General features: G+C 40.1%; 1 protein-coding gene across 1 annotated transcript in view; it reads right to left on the bottom strand.

Moving 5' to 3' along the window:
* The window catches only part of CALCR (calcitonin receptor), a gene marked incomplete at its 3' end in the record, with an annotated part of 167,890 nt that overhangs the window by 7,418 nt on the left and 136,781 nt on the right, over nt 1-23,691 (bottom strand). Inside the window, exons 8-12 of the mRNA XM_082755096.1 lie at nt 16,846-16,999; nt 11,624-11,684; nt 11,455-11,521; nt 9,069-9,287; nt 888-929 (exon numbers count right to left, since the gene is read on the bottom strand). Of these exons, the coding sequence (XP_082611222.1) occupies nt 888-929; nt 9,069-9,287; nt 11,455-11,521; nt 11,624-11,684; nt 16,846-16,999 (543 nt within the window). The remainder of the gene's footprint in view (nt 1-887; nt 930-9,068; nt 9,288-11,454; nt 11,522-11,623; nt 11,685-16,845; nt 17,000-23,691) is intronic.

The raw sequence follows: 23,691 nt of genomic DNA on the forward strand, positions 1-23,691 counted from the left end.
AATGGGGGTTATGTTTCCCTTCTTCCAGTCAGTGGGAACTTCACCAGACTGCTATGACTTTGCAATTATGATGGACAATGGCTTGGCAACTACATCAGCCAGCTCCCTCAGGACCTGTGGATATATCTTGTCACGTCCCATGGACTTGAGCACCTTTAGGTTTCTTAGCTAGTCTCAAACCTGATCTTCTCTTACAGTGGGCAGCTGGCTATTGACATGTTTTAAACAAATATTTTTACATAAAACAACAACAACAAAATCAACAACTCCATAACATAGTGAAGTGAACCTAAAACCACTTGTAAGTATATAAAACATTGATTCAGCTGGAGGAGAAGGGGAGACATTTTTGACTCAATGCCTTTTTATTTCTTAATCACAACTTGAGAAACACTGACCTTAAAAAGGTCAGTGCTAATCCTCAGAGGAGGGAAGGGAGTTGGCAGCCCTGCAGGCTCCTCTGCTCTGCAGTGCTATCGGAGACAGTACCTTTGTAATATTAAATATAGAATAGGAGAGGAAGTGCAGTGTTTTAATCTTTCTCATTGACCTCTACCTTGTGTGATATTGCAGATAGTAGGGGGAGAGTCCCATATCTGTGCTGCATTTGGTGCCATTGGCTTTGTAATGTTAACTCTCCTGACTCAGAGACATTCAGGTCACACTCCACACAGAGCTTTGAAAAATGCAGTGCTTCTTGTATATACAGACTGAAAAATGACTTTCTGTGCTTTCAAAGTTTGTACCTCTACACACTTCATTTTGGTACCAATAAACATCAAAGTGACTATTTTTCAATTTTTTTTCACTCTGTTCAATTTCACATATTTCTCTGCGAAATATGTGTGAAATTTCTGTGGGAAATACACTCTCCATACTTCACTTACCTCACCATTGAAGAAGCAGAATATAGTCGCCACAAGTAAGCCCTAAAAGAAAAGAATTTAGAGATCAGAACATACATATATATACTTCTGCTTTGTTGGGAAGTTTGGACTTGAGGGATGAAAGAATAAACCTTTAGTCTACTTCCTCTGCATTGTGGACATTTCACCTAACCTGCTCCTAGCTCTTAGTTATGTTATTACATTGATTTTTGTCTTTTCTTATCAACACATTTCACCATTTTCTTCCATATTACTGACATTTCTAGATGATCTATTCCAGCTATAAAGTTATTTTTGTATGAGAGGTCTGGAGAAGGAAGACTAAGTAATATGTAAGATAGACGTCTTGCTTACAATGGAGTAATCCCCTGATTCTGGCTTTTCTGAAGAGAAGGCAGAGGAGTTGTCCTACATGCTGACACTCGTTTGTGAGAGTGCAATTACCCAGTTAAAAGACAAGGGAAACCCCAGTGTGCTAGGAAGGCTTTAAATTGAAGTGTATGTTAGGATAAGTGGACTTTTATACTTGCTGCATCAGTATGGATGGTGAGGATTTGAAAAGAGGTATTAGTGGTCAGAAAAGTGAAACAAAACAAAACAAAACAAAACAAAACACAAACAAACAAAACCAAAATCAAACAAACAAAACCGAAAACAACCAAAAAAAAAAAAAAACAAAAAATAAAATAAAATAAAAAGACAACAAACAAACAAACAACATAAAACCAGGTGAATTAAAAGGTAAGGGGGAGGGGAAAAAAAGGAAAAGGGAGATTGCAGATCCTAGCTTGGACCTAAACTGCTTTAAATTAATTTAATTATTGCCATGGTCATTCAGGTATTTCATTACCTCTATAAGATTAAACGAGGCTAAGCCAAGAACATGAGATGAAGAAGTATAAAATAGGTAAGAGAGAAAATTATTGTGCATAGGGCCTGTCATTCAAAATCACACAATTACACTTAGTTTTCTAAGCAGCACTAGCTTTTATTAAAATAGCAATATATAGCAACACTGGGAACCAAATGTCTTCATACTAGATTACTTAAAGCAGTTATTATAAACTAAACTTACAGCAGTTTGTGAAATTGAGGGAAAAAACTATCCAGTACAATAGCTTGTTTTCCCAGAGGTTGCTTTTAAGAGCTTTACAGCTGTACCTTTTTAATAAATCCTCTTTTAACTGATTATCAGTTAAATTGTAGCTAACATTTTGTAAAATGTCTTGGACTCTCAAGTGAATATTATGGATCGTGAACTTAGGGCAAAATAAATGTTGTAACAAAATGCTTATATATCTGGGACACACAAAGGCTGGTTCAAAGAGGTGCTGATCACCTGAATTTCTGCAAAAATTTCTGCACTTACTCTAATAAATTTTCTTCAGTATGTAATGTCTAATTTGGCATGACTTCAAATGTAAAGACAGAGGAAGAGGGAGGATAGTTGGAGTGATGAAAAGAAAGAGTCTCTTCATGTTTTGGAAAAATTGTATATTCGGAAAACTCAAATCCCAGAACACAGTGTGTAAAGCCTAATAGTTTTTCCCTAACCTCTGGTTTGAGAAACACCACAAAGTCAGCCAAACCTTATGCCTCTACAGCAGAACTTTGGCAGACCACAGATACCAAAATCTGAAATTTATGCAAGGGGAGCAAACCTTGGACTTTCCTGTAGTGATTATGCTCCTGCACTGTGTGTGCTACATTAATTTGCACTGTATTGCAAAATATCTGCTGTTCAACTGCATGGTATATGGTCACATCAGGGGTTTCACCATTCTGCTAGAATGTGTCTATATGAACAGCAGTCAGCCACAATGGGAAATGAGACGGATTTTGATGTCCTCTGGGATTAGAGAAGCTTGATGGGTGTCCCATATCCACACAGGGCACAGCAGATATAAATGACATCAGAATGAGAGAAAGAAGCAAAGTAACTTTTCTACTTTTGTTCTTCAACCAAATTGTTGCCCTTTTATTCAAAGAATTCTCTGTCAAAACCCAAAACCCAAATAAATATTGTGAGGAACAGAAATGGACTGATCACTATGTAGGGCTGGTAAGATAACCTTTCTTGAAGTTGGATAAGGTTTCATGGCAGATGGGAGTCTAATGATTCTGAAGGAGAATAATGGATAACCTGTATGGCATCTGCCCATTTACAGATAGAAAACTATGGGATCTGTCTGCCTTTTGTGCAAACACAGAAGCAATGTTCACATAACTGGTGAAAATTGTTAACATGAGACCAAAAGAAAACATGAAGCAAAGATCTGGAAGATTAAAAGTGCAAGTAAACTGCTTGTTGCTTTTAATTAGAGTAAATACTAAAATGGTCCTGTGCCTTTCCAGAATTTTAAGCAAAATCTCAAGACAGTAGGATGCTTAGCCTCACTAAGAGTTGCCACCTTGCTGTGTTTTATGAAATACATATATCACAGCTACTACGTGAAGCTCTGGCACTAATAGATTCTTCAAACCTACTCATTTCTACCGTGCCTTTATTCTAACATCCAACAACACTAGAGTCCAAAAATGCTGTTACATGAACAATTATTTCTATTTATTTGTATTTGTATTTGTATTTCTATTTCTACTTCTATTTCTATTTCTTCTGATTTCTACATATATTTTTCTCATAGTTCAGAGTACTGTGCAAAACTTGCAGAACTACAGAGATATCAGTAGCAGATATCAGCTTTGTCTCTTCAAAGCTAGGAAGGCTTGGGATGCTGATAATTTTACAGGGCATATATTATAACTTGTAAGAGACTGGATGAAAGTTGATCATGGCATGTAGGAACCACAGGTTAATTCTTATATTTCTTTGACATAGGTCTTCTGTATTCTCTCTGTTTACTGCTGTTGTTTGCTCAGGGTGCAGTCCTTGCTAAGAACAAGATCTCTAGGTCAATTACCTCTCTCTGACACTGTGTAGGGTTGATAAACTGACCTGTGACATACTGACTGCTGACAGGAGGGTACCAATGGTTGTAGGACTGAAAGCAGGGACAAGGACTACATTTATTTTGAGATTGAGGCCTTTATAGACTGCTTCTGAAATTCTTTATTTCATTTCTGGAACCATGTGTGAAGATCAAATGAACATGTCTTTCTGGTGAATCATGCCCAAGGGACTGCTCAGAAGCAGCAGCTCTCAGATCTTCATGAACTTCATTGACCCCATAGTGAGTTTTTCCCCATGTTTAAGTCCCAGTATTGGTCCAAGGACATTCTCTGCTTGACAGGTATTTGACTTGTATTTCACTCTCCTCTTGCTGAGGTTAAAAACAAACAAAAAATCCTTATGTGGATACTGCAAATTTCTGTGGGTTACTGATACCTCATTTGTGTTTCTTCTAGGCTATGTCTCCAAAAAAACAATAAAGCATATAGAAGTATGCTTATTTTGTTATTCCTGAGCTTCCATGACTTTAGTCTCTGCCCTAATTACACACCCTGTAGGCTTTTGTGGGATAATACATTCATTATCAATAGTAGAAGATAAGGGCAGAGGTAAATGTACAGATGGTTATCATAGAAAAAAATCACTTTCTGTTTCTCTGTGTGGGCTTTGGTCCATGTCCATCCACCCCTGTATCTGAATGGACAGAAAAAAAAAAAAGAAAAAAAAAAAACAGTCAACAAAACAAAACAAAACATGGCCAAGGTGCTTCAGTGAAGTGTTTCTCATTCTCTCTCTCTCCCATTTCAGAAAAGAGCTTTGAGAAAAACAATGTTGTGTTCTTCATAATTTTCATGCATAGCATATCCATAGAGCACCTCTGAGGTAAATGACTACCTTAGGAATTGTTCATTTACGTTAGGCTAACAACAAAAAAAAAGTTTGCAGTTTCTGCTGCTACTGAAGTTGGAGATGAGGGCTGATGGAAGCTCACCTGTTGCAAAATGATGGAGACATCCCATCAGCAAAACCCGACACTTTGCTTCTTCTCCTGATCTTTACTGCAGGTTTCATTACTGTCATTTTGTACAAGATTTTTTCATATAAAAATGGTACTTTATAACATCCAGCTTTCAAAAAAAAAAAAAAAAAGTCTTGAAGTTTTATTGGCTCAAAATCTTAGAAATCTTCGAAAATTTTGAAATTACAAAGAAAAAAAATAAAAGAAACATGTTCTCAAAAGCATGACCTTAACTTTGTGCAGGAGAGAATGTTTCTGTCTGCTTTGGCATTACAGAGGACATTTATTTCCCTTTATACAGAGAAACAGATTAAATGAATTTCTTCTCAATTTTTATGATTTTTAAGAGGTTACTTTTAAATGGGCTACTTTTGTCCTTTATAAAGGTGTAATCAAGATTATCAGATGGAATTAAATTTATATACGGTGGGTATATATGTGTCTCAAACCCACGCCTGAAAAATGCAAAATAACTGTCATACAAATGAGGCCCTCGTGAACTGGACCTCCCGGTCTAGCAGGACAGGAGCTGCTGTCCTGAGAGTAATGCTTGGAAGCTGCTAAGCAACACCTGAGGAGAAAGCAAGCTTTGATTATGCTTCATGTAATAGAAAAAAATCTTTTATTTGCCAATAACAAGGCTATTATACTGAATAGCATTGTCATTTCTCATTAGAGACAGAATTGCATGTTTATGGCCACAGTCAGCAAGGTGTTGAGAACATAAGTAACCTGATCTCATCCCTGGAAGGGTTCAAGGCCAGGCTGGATGGCCTTTTCTGGTGGAAGATATCCCTGCCCATGGCAGTGGGTTGGAACTGGGTGGTCTTTAAGGTCCCTCCCAAAACATTTTGTGATTCTATGATTAAGCACTTGCACGTTGCTGCTATTTGTGGGCTGTTTCTCTATCACATCAAGCAGAACTCCATTTCTAGGTCTTCTTTGGCCTAGTGACAGTGCCATGTTAGTCTATACAAACCCAAATACAAGGCTCTGGAGAGAGGGTTCAGTAAGAGGAGACGGTTGGTGGAATGAGCCCGCAGCCATGAGTGTGTCAAATCATGGGCTCGTTGGAGAGCATTTGGCAAGAGGGGGCCATGCATGGGACTAACTGATATATCACCTTCCTACTGCTCCTTCTTTCTTGTGAGGCCTCTGTTATGGACCAACATTGGGAAAGAGAGACAATAGGATGTACTCACTGATAGCAGGCCTACTTGCAGGAGCTGAGCACCCCTGCCTCTACGTACCTGGGACTCTCAAACCTGGTGGGCCTGCCTGGTGGTTCCTGGGGCTGGGGGAGAAACCTGTGTGCAGTTACACATAGGGAACAGGGCTGCTGCTTCATCCCTCCACAGCAGGCACCTTGCTTGCCCAGGTGCACCATTACATCTTTGCTGGGCAGCATGATGGGACTTTTCTGGCTTTTGAGCAATGAATGTGTTTTCACATCAGAGGTGTGCAAGAAGCCAGCGCACCCCATACTGTAATGTTTTATACCCCAAGGAAGATTGCATCTTTCATATGCCTTCTGCATCATCTAACAGGCTTTTGAAAACCAGGTCCTCTAGGGAAAGTCTGCAACTCACTGTTCTGGAGTGCAAATGTTTGCTTTGTGGTGCCTACTTTAGGAGCCCTGTTTAATTAGCTGCTGTGTGCACCTACAGCTTGCCTGTCAGTGCATAATTAATTCCACTTAATGGCTGAAATATCTTTCTTTTGCCTGGTATGATCTTCATTTCAGCACAGCCTGGAGGCTGAAGAGCCTATACTGGTGATTGTGAGGGGAGTTAATAATTGCTACTTTTATAGCATTCACAAGGGGCTGGCTGGATGTGCTGCAAAAGTACACACATTTATATTTTCAGCACAACAGCCAGGTTTTGATTTTTATCACTTGTTATGTATCTACTCTACAGATCTGCTAAGGGGATTCTGGTCTGTGTAGTGAAAGATACACACTGAGCAAGGTAGGGTAGATATATAGCATCTGTGAATTGCTCATAGAGCCATATTTGAAAAAAATACTTTGGCTGAAAATGGCATTAATGATAATCCTGCAAAAAGTGAAGGACAATTCAAAACCAGACAGGCTCCAGTTATTCAAAAATTACTTTAGCAGAGGAAACCTAGCATGTAACACCTATTGTTATTGTATTGTTTTTCAGCTGAGAAACACATTTGCTGAAAGAAACACTAATACATAGTTTGTTGTGTGAATAAATTCTCTCTCATTCATCATCTTCAATCATCTGAATTGTAAAACAGACTGCAGTGCTAGCTTGCACCATTTCTGTGTTCATGAAGATGTATTTTAGAGGCCAAACTACTGTGGTCACTTACAGCAGTGATGCACTGTTGAAAATCTGTCTCTCTGTTCTAGAAAAAGATAAAATGTCATTCTTTAGCCAGTGTAAAGATGGAGAGTGCATTACATTTTCCAAAAAAAAAAAAAAAAAAAAAAAAAAAGCACACATGATGCCTGCTTGTGTATGACTGACATACCACTGGATGCAGACAATAATGGCTGCCGCTAGTTTATGGAGAGACAAGCAGTAGTTTATGAGAATGCAATAGCTAGCAGGGAAATATAGCCACTACACAAGCTAATACAACACCTGCTGATTACATAATCAGTCCTATAAGAAAATGAGCACTGGAGGAGAGATTATATAGCTGGCTGTCTTAAATATGCATGCAAGAAATGCCTGGCAAAGGATTAAGGAGGTTTATTTCAGAACACAATTAAAAATCTACTCTAGGTAGAAAAGGGAGCACCACTGTTAGCTGCAGTTGGCAGCCCAACCTCACACCTCTCCTGAAATGCCAAATTTTACCTGCTTCTGGATGCACACTGGTATTACCCTATGGAGTTTCAAGAGCTCTTCTGTAGGGTCAGGCAGTAAGTCTACACCAGCATGCCCCAGCCAAGGCTCTGCATCATTGCCTTGGCTTTTCATGATATTTTGCTTTTGTTGCTGGGTGCCTTTTAACCAAAGTTTGGTGACTTTGTATTGCAAAATGATCATCATTAGGACAATTAACATTTATTTTGTAGTTCTCTGACAATCTTGCAGGAGTTGGAAGATATTTTAAGAGTGAATTTATTATTGTTACACTCTCTCTTATCTTAATGTGCTAAAAGTGTAAGCAACTTGTCACCAGAAAACCTTTTTGGAGATATTCTGTTGTAGCTGTTGAGATCCCTGAAGTGACAATGCATAGTACAGGTAACAAAACAAGAAAGAGATTTTTATTGCTGTTAATCAGAACTGTAAAATAAGATGGCATATGGTGCAAAAACAGACAGACCTATCACTTCAACTATTCTATGCATGCAGCATCACGCACACCCACAGTTTTGAAGGGATAAAGGTGATATGCAGAAAATAGACTCAGATGACAGGATGCATAGATTTCGGTAGCATCTTTTATCACCTCTTTTAAGGAAAAAACACCACTGAATTTTTAGAGTTGTTTACTTACTACAACAGTAAAATAACTTCTGCATTAAGCTTCTGCATGAAAGGAAACAAGAAATAGGTGTGATCACCCATGTTGTCCACTACTCACAAATGCATTACAAATCTGTCTCTCCTGGTCAATATAGGACTGCATGTTACAGAGGGTAAACCAGTTGACCAAGCTTTTGAAGTCCTTTAGTCTTTTTTTTTTGTGGTTTTGTTGTTGTATTTTGTTTAATAAAAACAAAAACAAGCCAGCCCTATTGAGTGATGATGTATTTTCAAAGCATTTATGAATTCAAAATGTCAGTGTTACATTTTAATTTAAACTATTTAATAATGTAATTTTAAGTCCTGAATGAAGCTTCATTGTCTCCATCTTTTAATGCCAATCCGTGTATTGGCATTTCTTCTGCACAATGATTTGCATACACAGCTTATTTTAATATTAACCTCACAACACCAGTTTCAATCAATTTCAGCACTTCAGCAGAAACAGTTCTTTGAACATAAAAACCCTCTGTGATCTCAGTTCTCTCTACTTTGTTCAGAAATAGTGCCATTTGATCCTTTTTGTTTCATTGTTCATTGTTTCCTCTTTCTCCTGATTCTTCCCTATACTTGTGCTGAGGCAGATAATCCAGCAATGTGAAAGTGGTTGGAAAAGAAATGCAAAACCACAGTCACTCTCAGTTTCACTGCAAAACAACTGGCATCAGCAGCTTTGGCTAAATTAACTTAACAGCAAGCACCTCACCAACAGCTGAAGTTGCAATTATATAACGTACCTGGTAATGCATTAATATATGCATGATGTAATCATATATTTCTCCAGCAAGCCGGTTTTCTGGTCTCCAGGGAATAATGACAAATTGAATTCCTAGTAAGGGCACCAGGATTAGTGTGGCTCTGACAGCTTTCATATACATGTTGGACTCAGCACGGTGGGTATCTCTTAGCTTTGTCACCAAAACTCGGACAATGTTAAGCAAAAAGAAAAAATTGACCTGTAAAGCAAAGCCATTATAGGTGAAAGCATTCAATTAAACAGGCATTCAACCTGAAAATACAGGACACATAAATGGCTTTAAAATTCGACTTTCTAGCTTTATCATTGCTCATAATAGGCACCCTCTTAGGAGTCAGGCCTTGCAAAGTACCTGAATATCTTCAGAAAATAGATGTTAAGCTGCTCTGTGTGCTTTCCTGGGGACCTGCCTGAATGGATGCTTAGGACAGGCAGGTTGTTTTAATGTTGATGTGGTCAAATTCAGGATTTCTAAGAAACAAAACATCTCGTATATACGTCTCAAGGTTTAGTAGGGTGGATGAATTGCCCACAGAGTAACCAATTCTCTCTTCTTACTGGGGAGGTCCCCAAGGTATCTTGCTTTGGCCTGCTCTGAAGATGTCTACAGGCAGGTGAGACAAAAATCTCCAGGGCATCCCTGGAGATACGGAACCTGCAAGCTCATGTATATTCTCTGAGGAACATGCTCTGGCTTAACCACGGGACTGTAGGGATCCCACAGTACAATGCCCACAGGTAAAACTTAAAATGAGCTGGATCACAGAAGAAATACCAAATAACTGAGAGAGTTTTGCCTGTGACCATTTTGGCCAGCTGTTCTGAGTAGCTCAGTATTTGATTTCCTGAGTTATTCCAGCTGTGGGTGCTTTGCACATGTACATATGCTCTTGGCCCTAACTTCACAGCTCCTTGTGGGATGTGCTGGGAGCCTGTGAAGTAAGAGAGATGGAGACGTGGGCCAGTAATGAACCACAGTAAATACCACAGGTATCACAGACTTTTTCTTCTGTGTAACCAGTTCACTTTGTCCCACTCTGTTACAATATTATCAGGCACCTGTCCTTCTGAACATTAATAGAGTTTTCTCCAAATGATTTTTTTTTTTTTTTAAATAAGTATCTTCTTACTGCATAACTAACATAGTTATTTTAATAGCCCCAAATCCATAAATAAATGAGAAATCTCACTTGGATCTTTCAGAACAATAAACCATGAATAAGTAAGTCTCAGTAAAGCATTTCATAACTTCTTAGCTACTGAGAGACCTTTCAACTATTTTACATTTGTGCTCTACTGGAAAAAGGGAATAATGAATGACTTCTGAGGTCCCACTCAGCATTAAATCTAAACCTTATTCTCCATCTTCCTCTGACTTCACTCACTCTGCTTAACCCTCAGTTTTACAATTTCTTGAAGTAACTGTGAAAGGTGGAAAAAAGACTCTGCAAAGGTGAAATTCCTCAGTTCTTCTGAGTCAGGCTGTCACTATGAGATCCTTGTGCCCAATCAAGCAGGACATTCTGTGAACACTGACATCTTTTAAAGAAAAATAAAACTGGAAATGGCAGAATAACAAGCCAGCAATTATAATGCCTTATTATTAAAACAGTTAAAGATTATTCTTTTTCCATAAAAGCAGCCCCTCCTCTCTTCTTTGTAGCTAAGATGTACATATTTGCAGCTTGGTGACCACAGAATCATTGAATCATTAGGGTTGGAAAAGACCTCCAAGATTATCTGGGTGACACATTGAGATGAGTTTGGGACTTGGGTTGAATAAAACCCTTTCTGCACCTTTCAGAAATGTCAGTGTTACAATGCCAACCATCACCACTGGCACAGAACGTGCTATATGTGTACATGTTGCTGAGTTGCACCTTGAATCTCATCCTGTGTTGCTTTTGCTCAGACAGCCCACTTCAGTCCCTTTCCTGGCCCTACCACTGGACCATACCTGTGCAGAAACCAGTAAAACTAGCACTGAATGACCAGCTTGCACTCTACTCAGCCCAGCAAAAGCATTGATGTCTCATTGATGTCACCTAAATGCAGTACATTATTCACAAAAGAATTACAATGGATTCGAGTGACCACCCGGAATTTCAAAAGCAAGCAATGGTTCAGTTTGCTTTAAAATCTGATTATTTTGGGGAGGTCTTTTTACAGGTCTGATTTATGAGAGTTATTAAGAACCTGTCCTGAATAGAGAAAATCACTAACTACTTTGACATTTTGACCAGAATACTTAAAGTTCAGAAATTTATACTCTCTGTAGAATTAGCAGAATTAGCATATATTCTCTGCAGCATTAGCATCATTTCTAAAATAATTATTAAACTGTTGATAGCAAATAATATTCTTACCAGTAAAGCTGCCATTACAGGTCCATGAACAATATAAAGCAAGTAAGTGTCAACACTCATCCAGCAGCTGGAAGGGAAATACACCATTAGAGTTTATTATTTACCCAAATAAAGTGGGTTACAGAACGAAATAATGGTAAATTCCTTCAAAATCAGACATGTGACTCACTTGTCATTGAAGTATTTGGCTCTTGCAACTGCATGAATAGATGCTGGCACTAAAGGGAACCCTGAAACAATTAAAGGTATAGGTCAGACTTGGTGTTTTTGGTTTCAATTTCATGTGTCACTTCCACTAACAGCATCTCTTGTCCATAAAACATATATGTGAAATCCCAGTTTTCACAACTGTAATCCTATTACACTCAGAACCCTAGCACGGCATGATGCTTCAGGCAGGCCAATAGAAGAAGCCAAGTCCATAGGCCATGCTCTCCTGGGGCTTCACAAAGCTCCTGCCAGGCTCCACTGTGCTACGGTGGCTTGTGCAAGAGGGAGTGTGAGCAAGCAGTGTGAGATGGAGGCAGAGACAATTTGGTTCTCAGTGTGGCATTCCCTCGGGAAATCAGGGATACTTGTTATAACCATGTAAATCGGGATTGAGAAAGAGAGAGGCGCATTAACTCACATGCCAGATTATGGAGCAATAAACAACACACAAGGAGCTGCTTTTTGGAGGCCCATGGCCAGAGAAAATGTGTGGAGCCAGGACATTCATAGGAGTGGGGATTTGGGATAGCTTCTGCAGATTCCCATCCCCTGTGCCATCACACACATCCCATGCAGGTTTATCTCAGCAAGGATGGGAGCTGGGGATAACTCCACAGCTCCTGCTTTATCTGTGAAGCCCAGCTGATGCCTCAGGGGAAGTCACTGTGTTGACAGGGACCTGAAGAGGGCAAATTTGCATGAGGCCAAAGGCTTGGGAACATGCCGTGCCGTACTGAACACCTCAAGTAATAGAATCACAGAATTATAGAACCATAGAATCACAGAAGGGACCCACAAGGGTCATAGAGTCCAACTCCTGGCTCCACACAGGACCACCCAAAAAACAAACCATACAGCTGAGAGCGTTGTCCCAATGCTTCTTGAACTCCGACAGGCTCAGTGCCATTACCACTGCCCTGGGCAGCCTGTCCCAGTGCCCAACCACCTTCTCAGTGAAGAACCTTTTCCTAACACCCAGCCTGACCCTCCCCTGTCACAGCTTCGTGTTATGAAATGCTTGTTTCCACCCCGACATTGTAAGAGTGGCAATGTGGTCCACTCCTCTCGATCTTCCTTCAGCTTGCTTGTATGCAGTCTCGCTTTTCAATAGGCTAGAAACCTGTAATAGGGGAACCCATGCTAAAATACTGACCCCACCTTGTATAATCCTACATATGCAGACAGCTGGAGTCATCATCTACTGCATTGTCTGTCCTTTGCAAAGGGCTTTGTGGACATCTTTGGTATTACTGCTGCCTGCTCCCTATAAATCATGCATGTTTGTTCTGACGAGTGGATATTCTGTAGTTATAAGAAACACATGTGAAAATGTCTTGCTGATACAGTGATTAGTCACAGAGGGAGGAACATGGCTCCTTGTTTCTTCAGGTGTTAGTGATTTCATAAACACTTTTAGATGAGGCAGAGAATCCTTAGCCAAATTCTCCAGTACTCTTACTGCAGAGCACAGGCCAGACAATGCTGGAGAGAGACTGAAGTCAAAAAAGTATATAAATAGGACATTCTGTGGTATCCAGGTATCTCTAAGCAACAACTTGTTGCTCTACTGCCAAAATAAGTTCTTACTGCAGTTGTACTTGAGAGGACAATGCAGCTGTGGGAGAACAAAGCGGATTGCCTTCTCTTTTATATATTGTTAGAAAATGATTACTGAGCTGCTGGCTGCAGAATGACTTTTTAGAGTGATGATGCATCACAGAAAAACAAAAAGCTCAGAACAAAAAGAAAGGATTTTCCAACCTCAGGGTGACCTTATGGGATTGACAGCTTAAGAAAATCCTTTTGCTTTGGAAATGAATCAAGTCTGAGCCGGTTTTGTTGATGGACAACGTAGACTGAAATGCATACAAATAGTCTTCATCTGAAAGCTCTGGCCTAGAGTATTGTGAGTAGAGTGCACGACTTGATGCCACGGGACCTTCTTCTTCTGTTAAATGCATTAGCCTAGAATATTTGGCTCAACAAATTCACATGCAAATCTGAGGAACGCGACGGAAAGTTTTCATTTATCAGTTGCAGGGTAAGAAACTCTTGACCATCTATGGCTCAAATGAGCAGTAAGCAATGAGCAGTAAGAAGGGGAGCGCCAAGAAGGCCTGTTGGGTCTTGGTGGCCCAAAGTGTACCATATCACTCCAGGGGTCCCAGCTATAACATGAACAGTGAGCAATGTAGAAAAGGTTCCACCCCAGCCACCACAAGAAAAGGTATGATATACCCCTTGAGGTCATGCCAAGTTCTCTATATAGAATCAATCAATCAATCAATCAATCAATAAAATCCGGCAATTATGCTTAATTGTAGTTATGGTTGAACTGACAATCTGTGTCAGCTCTGTCTGAATAAATTATTCTTTTCACTTTTAAGTGGATGAAGCTGCCTGAAGCACCCAGAGTAGACTGTAGCTGGATGCACCCATCTTGCTCTGCATAAGGGTGACTTCCTGACCTGCTGAAACAATAACAAACGAAAAGGACATTCCCAGCAGCAGCAGTTGCCAGAGAGGACATCACCTGAAGACATAATTCTTGAAATACATCTGTCCATGTCAGATTCCATTCAATCATCTGCAACCTTTTATGGAAGTGTTTTATATTTTCTCTCTCTTTTTTTTTTTTTTTTTTTTTTTTTTATAAAGCCATTTTACAAATGTCATTAGTGATTTTTCCAAATAAAATAATACAGATCTTCTTTCATAGGGATTAGTTATAAAAATGAATAATGAGTATATTCATCTCATGTTGTACATTTACCTTGATCTTTTGAATTATAATTCAGAGCACAACCTGCTCTGGTTACTCTGCATTGCCCTTTGGAGAAATGTATCTCTCTCCATTGATTAACTAGCTAGATGCTTAAAGTTAGACCTAATGTGAGTACTGTTTCTGGAAAGAGTGGAATTACACTGATTTATGCAAATTTAAGGGGTGGCCAGATAGCTCTAATTAGATCATATTGCTAATAATGACTTCTACTTTAGTTACAAGGTGCTAATGATTACTTTTGTGTGGCAGTATCCATTTAGTTTCATTAATAAGGCTACAGGTTTCATAGTCAGAGTTGCGTCCTTTTTTATTAACCTTTTCTCTCTCAAGATATCATGCTATTCCCACAGCCACCACCCTGTTTACTTTTAGGGCAGTGCTGCAGATACTGACAAGCATCTTATCAGTTATCAGTTATCTGAGTTACCCACCATGATGCTCTCAACAATATTTCAGCTAGCTCATAAACTTTAACGGCAGGCCATCTGGCCCAGTTGCATTAAATTGCACTGTCTAAAGTGAATGTCACTTAAAAAAATACGTTAATGTCCATTTTTCTCCTGCATAATTTGATATAGAATGATTCTAGAAGGCTTACGCTGCAAGACATGAAAATAGAAAAAGTTTAATCTGGAAGGAAGTGTTTAAAATTACTCTTCAGGTAGGGTTTCCATTTCAGAAGTAGAGCACTACCAGACTTTGTATATTCAGATTTTCTGAACTATAAAAACTTTCCAATAGCACAGTTGCTTGTTCCACAAGGGCTCAGTTATTTGGATTGACAGAAAAAGTCTAGAAACTTTAACTCAATTTATGGTTCTTGAGGAAGGTTTTTAACAGCTGGTGATGTTCCATAGAATTTTTCATTCCAAGAGCATGACAGCTCCCTCTCTTCTCAGAAAAGATGCCATTCTCAAAAAAATGCAATAAATTCTTACATGCTTGGATACTGTTCTCTGGCACTATACTCCATATAAACTAGAAAATTGTGCTTAATTTTCTAGGTATTTAATGCAGGTATCCAGGGAGTACTAAGTCTTGTGCTAGAAGAGGAAAATAAGTTACCAGGCTTTTAAATGAAAAATACAAATAAGTGGGGAACAACTTTCTATTTTGCTGTTACCACCTAAATAAGACCTGGTATTGGATGCCCAACTAGCAGGTGATGTCAGGGTTTTAAAGTTCTTCAGAACATTCAGCACCAGGTCATTTTTCTCCCATCTAATTAATTCCTAATTTTCCTCTGTCTAAGCAGAAGGACTGTTTTTTATTTTTCTGCTGGAAATGAAATAATGTTGAACAGGCAAAACATTTACAAAGAGGATGGAAAATATAGAGTAAATTCTACATGCTTCAGTCTGGAATTGCAAGAGATAAATGCCAGTGAACGTCCCTAAATGCTGTGGGACAATGAACAAAGATCCATCACTGCTGCTTGGCTGTACCAGTGGGTTTTGAGATATGGGGCCTGGCTCACCAGAAATTGGAACGAGGCCAGAAATTCAGTTCCAAAACTGGGAAAAACCTATTAGTAATGATTTTCTGTCAACACTGATGTGTCTGGATTTACAATAGTGATTTAAATGCAAAAGAGATTGCACTGCACTCTAATATACTGGTTGTATTTATGTGGCCTTTTACTGGGCCAGGCAGACCAAAGGGTAGATACCTGTTGTTGCTACTAACAGGTAGCAAGGCAAAACATGGTTTGCTTTTGTTGAAAAACAAAACATGATTTCTTGGGCAGAATGCATGCAACTACATATAGTTTGAATAGTGTGTGGGTTTGTAACCTCTCTCATAGAATATCATTGACATTTGCTTAAATGATGACTGTATGGTTCTCTGAAATGCTTTAGACATCACTGTTTTTAGACGAAATAAAAGTAGAGACATTATCTACTCCTGTGTGGGTAAATTTCATCTGTCAAAGCATATCCGATATTGGATTCAGTTCCAGAGAAGTTCTGGTTCCTCCTTTACATACCTTGTGTATTACTTTGTGAGACACAGATACTGATTTTCCTTTTTTCATTCCAGTATACTTTTATAGGTAAAGTTGCAGTTTAATATTTTTGCATGTAAAGCAACAAAACTAGAAAAGTTTTGTTCAGAGAAAAGATGTGCTTCAATAAAAATCTATTTATCTCCCAAAGTTTTGCTTAACAAAAGTTAAGCATTTCTTTCAGCAAATTCCAAGAGGCAGAAAATAACAGATACTAACTCCTGATGATTTTCGTGAGTGTCTGGCCCTATCTAAATAAATACACTCAAATTTAGGACTGAAAAATTCAATCCTAGGCTATGATCTACTAGTGTAAATAAAACAATTCAGGTGTGTAAGTGCTGGAAGAATTCAAACATCTGAGAGAATTTATGCATCATGCCATACATACCCCAGCCCAAGAGGTAATACCAGTGCAAACGCTGCTCCTCAGCAAACACTGCCACCACAATTAACGTGTGAAGGTAAATCCCTTCGCAGAGCATCCAGAAGTAGTTGCAGCCTAGCATGTACTGGTGGAAGAATTGCAGCACTTTGCAGCTTACCTGTGAGACGAATGAGAAAATGTGAACACTTGACCAGCATTTTGCATCTAAGCAGGCAATGTTAATTCTAACATTTGAAACTTAAGAATGCTAACATAAGAAAACAAAGTGAAACAAAAATGCCCAGTTCCTGGGTTTCTTCAGCATCTCAGTGACAGGGATTTTAAACTTTTGAAAATGAGATGAATGGAACAAACAACCTTCACAGAATTGTAAAAAATGTATCAGCACTCCGAAAATTACTATGAAAAAACAAACAAACAACAACAAAAACAACAACAACAACAACAACAAAAAAAAAAACACTTTCAAAAGCTGTCTGACAATTTCAAGAAGTGAAACAGGCAACTTGATCTAGAAGGACAAGAAAAAACAGTAACTTGGAGCTCCAGTTTGGATTACTTCTTTCGTTTTTAATCAAACTTTTCTAAGGCTTGCTCAGCTCTCCCAATTGCTCACTCTTTAAGTGACACCCAGCTCTGAACTCACTCTTTTGGGAAGGATAAGTGCCGTGAGCAAAAGAGGTATTTTTGGTAGGGTACACAGGTTACTGGCCTGGCCTCTTTGTGGTAATATAGGTTTACTTTATTTTGTCCAAATAATTAAAATATGCATACATGTAGAGCTAAATGGAGCCAGTGAAGCTGGCAAGTGGTTCCTGCTTGCAGTTCAGATAAGCTTGCAGACATACAGTGAGAGATTGTGGCTTTGAGTTGCTGGTGGAGAGAAACGTCCTGTGTCCATTTGCCAGCTGGTGTGGGACAATACCATTCCTGTTCTGAAAGGATCTGATGTCCATCTACTTCCACTGTGTCCCCAACAACCAGGTGGCCCAGGAGGAGCAGGAGGGTGATGCTGTGCCCACAGAGAGCTCCTCAGGGACCAGCAGCAGCTACGCAGAAATCCGAGGTCATTGCAGTGATGGCAAAGTGTCAGTTGTTATCTGTGGCCACAGGAAAATATTCCTTCCCCTTCGCTTCAGCAGATTTTCCCAAGCTAATTACCTGGACTGTAAGAAGTTTTTAGGACTGACTTGCCTCTCTGAAGTTGACATTTCATCCATTCAGCAAGGAGAGGACTGTGCACTCTGTGTCTGTCTGAGGAACTCAGGGTGCTCCTCTGGAGCAGAAAAGTGTGTTTGAGAGCCATACGATGCACCACCTTCTATTGCTGAAAAACATTCCTGAGCCAATTGCCAGAACATGGGCCTTTAGTTCTGTAGTACTGTTTCAATTTTACAGTTCAGTTTGGTGCTCATGAAAATACAGAAATATTGATAGGATAGGTTAAAGGATTCTGACAGGAATAACTTGAAGGACAGTTTGTTTTGTTTTGTTTTTGCCATTTCATTTTTTTCTGCTCATCACACAGGGCAAAGCAGCCATATTTTTTTGTCCACGCTGTGTCAGAACAGTTTCTACAGAATATGCTGAAAAAGGTTGTACAGTGGTCTAAGAAGGTTAAAAAAAAAAAAAAAAAAAAAAAGGATGAAGAAGGATTTGCTCTTTTCTGATGGCAGGTGTGTTCACTAAGGTTCTTTAATCATGTTTGGACTGTTTTTCACACAGCTGGGTCAATGTTTCTTACCTGGCTCCCTTGCATGGGCATGATGCAACCCCTCAGCTGGCCTCTGGCCTCCCTCCATTTCCCACATCAATCACCAGTTCTTGCAAGGACTGCCCTGCCTGGCAGGAGCTTCCCAAAGCCTGGCCATGCTCAGGTGGCCCTCTCCCTGACAAAAGTCAGTTCTATCTGTCTGCAAAAAATCAGTGAACTTTATAAGCAATGACAGCTGTTCCCCAGACAGTTCCGATAAGATTGGCTATGTCTCGGGATGGATGTCCACGTGGTTCCCCGTGGTTGCCTGTGGGCTTCTCCTTGGAGGAGCTGCTCTGAGCACTTCTTTCTTTCCTGTGCCCTCCACATGAACTATCACTTGTGGCTTTAAAAATAAAATGAAGTACCTATTTTTCAGAGTAATGGCTATGCAGACAGCTTAGCCATTACATTACATTACTCTTTTAGTAATGTAATCACTTGCTATGCAGTAAGTTACAGACTACCGTTGGCAAGACATGAAGGATGTGCATGATTAGTACTTGGATCCACATCACATTAATTTTAGAATAAATCTGAAAAAGTTAACACAAATAGTTTAAGCACAGAAATGCACTGAGATGAATTATGTTAAATTTCTATTAATCAAACTACAGTGAAAATTAATCTTCCCTTTGGATGAGCTAAGAAACGCAGCAGGCCTCAGCTGTGGCTAAGTTCAGCAGTAGAAATATTTTCCTACAATGAAAAGAGAGTGTTTTTCTTAGATCAGAGCATGTAAATGAAAAGAACCTGTTACTGATGAGAACTGGATTCATACATGGTGTGAACAAAACATGACAGATGTAATTGCACATCTCAGCATACATCAGCCTTAGCCAGGAAAATTGCAGAACTAGTAGGTTTTATGAAGTGTTTATTCTTACAGAAACGAGTAAAATGAAACTGCAAGATGATACAGGAGCAAATCTTCCATCACCTCCATGATCGATAACTTTGATTTATTTTTTATTTTTTTTAAAGATCTAGGTGTTTTGTCTTCTGTTGAAATCAAACATGTTTTGTTGGTAAGTTCTTTGAGGCAGAGGCTCTGCACTTATGTCTCATACAATGTGCAGCACGTTCAGATCCAGGACTCAAAGAATTATCACAACACCAATACTACTAGTTCTACTGCTACTGCTACTACGAGCACTCATGATGGAGAGAGTAAGATGTCATCATCTCTTGGTGTGTGGGTGTGCAAATGACTTAAGCTACTGGTGTTTAATTCACAAGCAGGGCAGGCTGAAATGAAATAGCTGGTCCTTTCTCATGCAGCTCTGTAAATTTGCTGCTTTGGCTGGTGTGCCTGTACCCTCAGCAAAGGAACAGAGAAATGCTTCTCCCGTAAAGAAAGTGGAGACAGATAGCATTATGCTGCACAGGATGGTGGTTGTGCAGCAAAGGAAAGTGGGATACAATTATCAGGAAATCCCCCAAACCAGGTAACCAGCTCAGAAAGCAGCTCCTATGTTTCTGGGAGGACAGGCAAAAATAAGACACTATTTTTGGCAGAATGCTGCCTGGCAAGAGACAGGTTCTGTGAACAGGGAGGCGGCCTACTGCTATTTGTTCTCAGGGCACTGATGAACACAAATGTTCAAGAAAGTTCTTCATAGATCTGCAGGACAGCACCCAAGATGTCCTTTATTGTTTATTTTCTGTCCCCATGAATACAATCTACAGTGGCCCTAAATAGGCCTGAATTGGCCATCTGGGCTGGCAGTCCCAAGCACAAATAGAGGCTGGGGGTGTTGGTTGAAGAGAAGCTCAACATGAGCTGGCAACATGTTCTTGCAGCCCAGAAAGCCAACCATATCCTGGGCTGCATCAAAAGCAGCATGGCCAGCAGAGCAAGGGAGGGGATTCTCCCCCTCTACTCTTGTGAGACCCCACCTGGAGCACTGAGTTCGGCTCTGGGGTTCCCAGCACATGAAGGGCGTGGAAGTCTTAGAAGTTAACATGGAAGTTATTAGTCAAGAGGAGAGCCACAAAACTGTTAAGAGGGCTGGAGCACCTCTCCTATGGTTGAGGGGGGTTGTTCAGCCTGGAGAAGAGAAGGCTCCAGGGAGACCTTACAGCGGCCTGCCAGTACCTAAAGGGGGCCTACAGGAAAGCTGGGGAGGGACTTTGTCAGGGAGTGTGCTGACAGGACAAGGAATAACAGCTTTAAACTAAAAGAGGGTAGGTTTTAGATTAGATGTTAGGAAGAAATTCTTTACTCAGAGGGTGGTGAGACACTGGCACAGGTTGCCCAGGGAAGCTGTGGATGCCTCATCACTGGCAGTGCTCAAGACTAGGCTGGATGAGGCTTTGGGCAACCTGGTCTGGTGGGAGGTGTCCCTGCGCATGGCAGGGGGTTGGATTCTGTGGTTCTATGATGAATTCTGGCTAACTGCTCAGTGGGAAAAGGGGCCAATCAGAATATGGTCAGGCATATTTTCCTGTCTTGCAAATATTGCTAAGATTTCTGTAACTCTTATGAACACCTCAGCTGCAGAATGAGCTAATGAAAGAACTTCAAAAAGATGCTGAAACAATTTAATGGGGAAGAAAGAAAAAACAAAAACAAAAATATTCTTCTTTTACAAGAAGGAGATAGAACTGATGCCTGTGATTTTTTTCAGGTTTTATTAGTGTATTATAAATTCTGTTAATATTGCAAACCTGTCAGGGGAATCCCAAAGTTCCATCTGCCTATGCAGGACCCTGCAATGGCACTGCAGTGTAATTGGCATGACATGCTCCTTGGCTAAGTTAACAGCCCCTTATCACAATGCACATGTACGTACATGTCATTTCTCTGTTAGGACTCTCCCTGGTTATTGGTTGACAGTTTATGGACAGAAAGCATCAGCATTAATCACCATCGTTACCCATTAGGGCAAATCAAACCAAAACACTCAGACCACATAAAGGACAGAATACTGCTTTCAACAATAATAACAAAATGTAACATAAAATTAACTGCTAATTGTTTTTGAGTAGGTCTGCCTAGTAATTCAGTCTGAATAAAAATGCTAAGATTTAGCATAAGAAAGGAAACTCGTACAGAGTCCTGTGCGTCCATGTTCCTGCAATGGGTGAGGGGACTGAGGCTGGCAAGCTGGGAGGTCTGTGTTTCACACCAGTCCTTGCCAACTCTGCAGAGCCTGGCCTATGAAAAATGAGGGCAAGATAGCCTGATAGTGTGCATAATGAAGCCTCTCTTCTCAGTTGGTATCCATCTATTGAAATGCCCCAGGCTGACATTTGAAAGAAATAAATTGGTAAGAATAGGCCAAATAAGGTTATTAATTTTCAACCAAGCCAGCTACATGGGCCATCACTAGAGCTGTGCATTTCTTTGTTTAAAGGGAAATAAGCATATTCACTCTTTCTGAAAATCAGTTAGCGAGGTTCCTCTTCACTTTTGCAGAACACCCCAGCGCACAGCAGCTCTTCTCAAGGAGAGTTCATGCTGCTCGCCACAGAGGCCAGACATGATTTATTCCAATTCAGTCTGAAGGCAATAAAATGCATTCGCAGACATTCTTAACTTAGCATATTGAAGGAGTAATACAAAGTTTGGTTATTGACCTGCCTTACACATTATTTTTGTGGTTATTAGAACACTATTCTATGAAAATGTTCTTTAATTCCCAGTATCCATATGTTACACAAATAAGCAATAAAAGGACTTTCCAAAGCAAGACAGTGCTAACTATTGTAGCTATAAATCACCAACTATCAGAACGTCATACCATTATACAATATATCTACTATGAGTCATCTGTTAAATTGTGTTCCAGTCAGAAACCTGGCACACAGGGGCTCAGGCTAAGATTAATGTTTTAATATACTTTTAAACCATTTACAGAACAAAATGTACACAATTGCTCAGAGGGATCCTAGATTGTGTTACAAGAAAACAAAATATGGAATTAAGCAACAAGGGATATTTTTAACAGCATCCCTGTCCATGCCTACACTCCAGAAAGGCAGCCAGCCCAGAATTAGGCATCCTGCACAGTGATTAATCCAGCCTCATCCATGCATCCTGCCACAGTGATTGCTCTCCTGGGACTGTAGCTTTGAATCCTGCAGGACAGGACTGGGCTCCTGTGGGGTCCATGTGGTGCTCCAGGCAGTGCTCGCATGCAAGGGCCACTGGCACCGCAGGAAGCAGAGTGTGGGGCAGGACAAAGGGCAGCCTCCTCATGCTCAATTGGTTTTATTAGCTTGGTCTCTGAGTGGGCACTAGGGTTGTCAGAGGCAGGCAGCTTTTCAGGAAGGAATCTTGAATAGGAAGTAGACTGACCGAGGCAGTCAGGGTAGCCTAACAAATAGTAGAGGAAACACTTGACCCACTCTTCATTTGGACTGGAAAGGAGTCAAAGCACTCACAAGATCCGCTGCCATCTTCTCACAACGATGGGAGGTCATCCTTAATAAGGTGTAAGAGCTTGCATTATTCCAGGCACCTCTCCTCCACTGTCACACCTGAGCACAAGTCACTGGACAAAGGAGGCTGGGACATGGAAGAAGCTACTATCCAAAAGTGCTGATGCAGTACCTTGGGTTGGTTTTGCAGCCATATCAAAGTTCTGCCTGCTCTGGACATGCTGGTGTCACAGCCTGAGCCAGTCCAGTTTAATGGTGCATGGAGTACCTCTAGCAACCTATATATTTATACTTACGCTTAGGTTTGAGGTGTAAGATGTAGGTCTGCATTTCCTGGGGACTAGATCATAGAATCATAGAATCACAGAATATCCCGAGTTGGAAGGGACCCACAAGGATCATCGCATCTAGGCATATAGCCTAGACGACATGGCTATAACCACTCCATGATCCCATTAAATGCTCCAGGGATTTTCTAATGCTACAGCTAGGATCTGTGAGATGAAGTACAGATACCTAAGTGATCTCTCCTGTAGTCAAAAGATACCAGCTTAGTACAGCTGATGAAAATTAGAACAAAATTTAGTTCATCCTAAATGAGATATCTAAAATAAGTGAGGTAGATTGTGCCTTGAGTGTGCTTATGTCTACCTTTGGCTAAAAGGAGCACTAGGTGAGTAGCTCAGCTGTACACAACTAAACTACAGGTG

Source organism: Aythya marila (genome assembly GCF_965140915.1).
Source record: "Aythya marila genome assembly, chromosome: 2".
In the NCBI taxonomy this organism is placed as follows: domain Eukaryota; kingdom Metazoa; phylum Chordata; class Aves; order Anseriformes; family Anatidae; genus Aythya; species Aythya marila.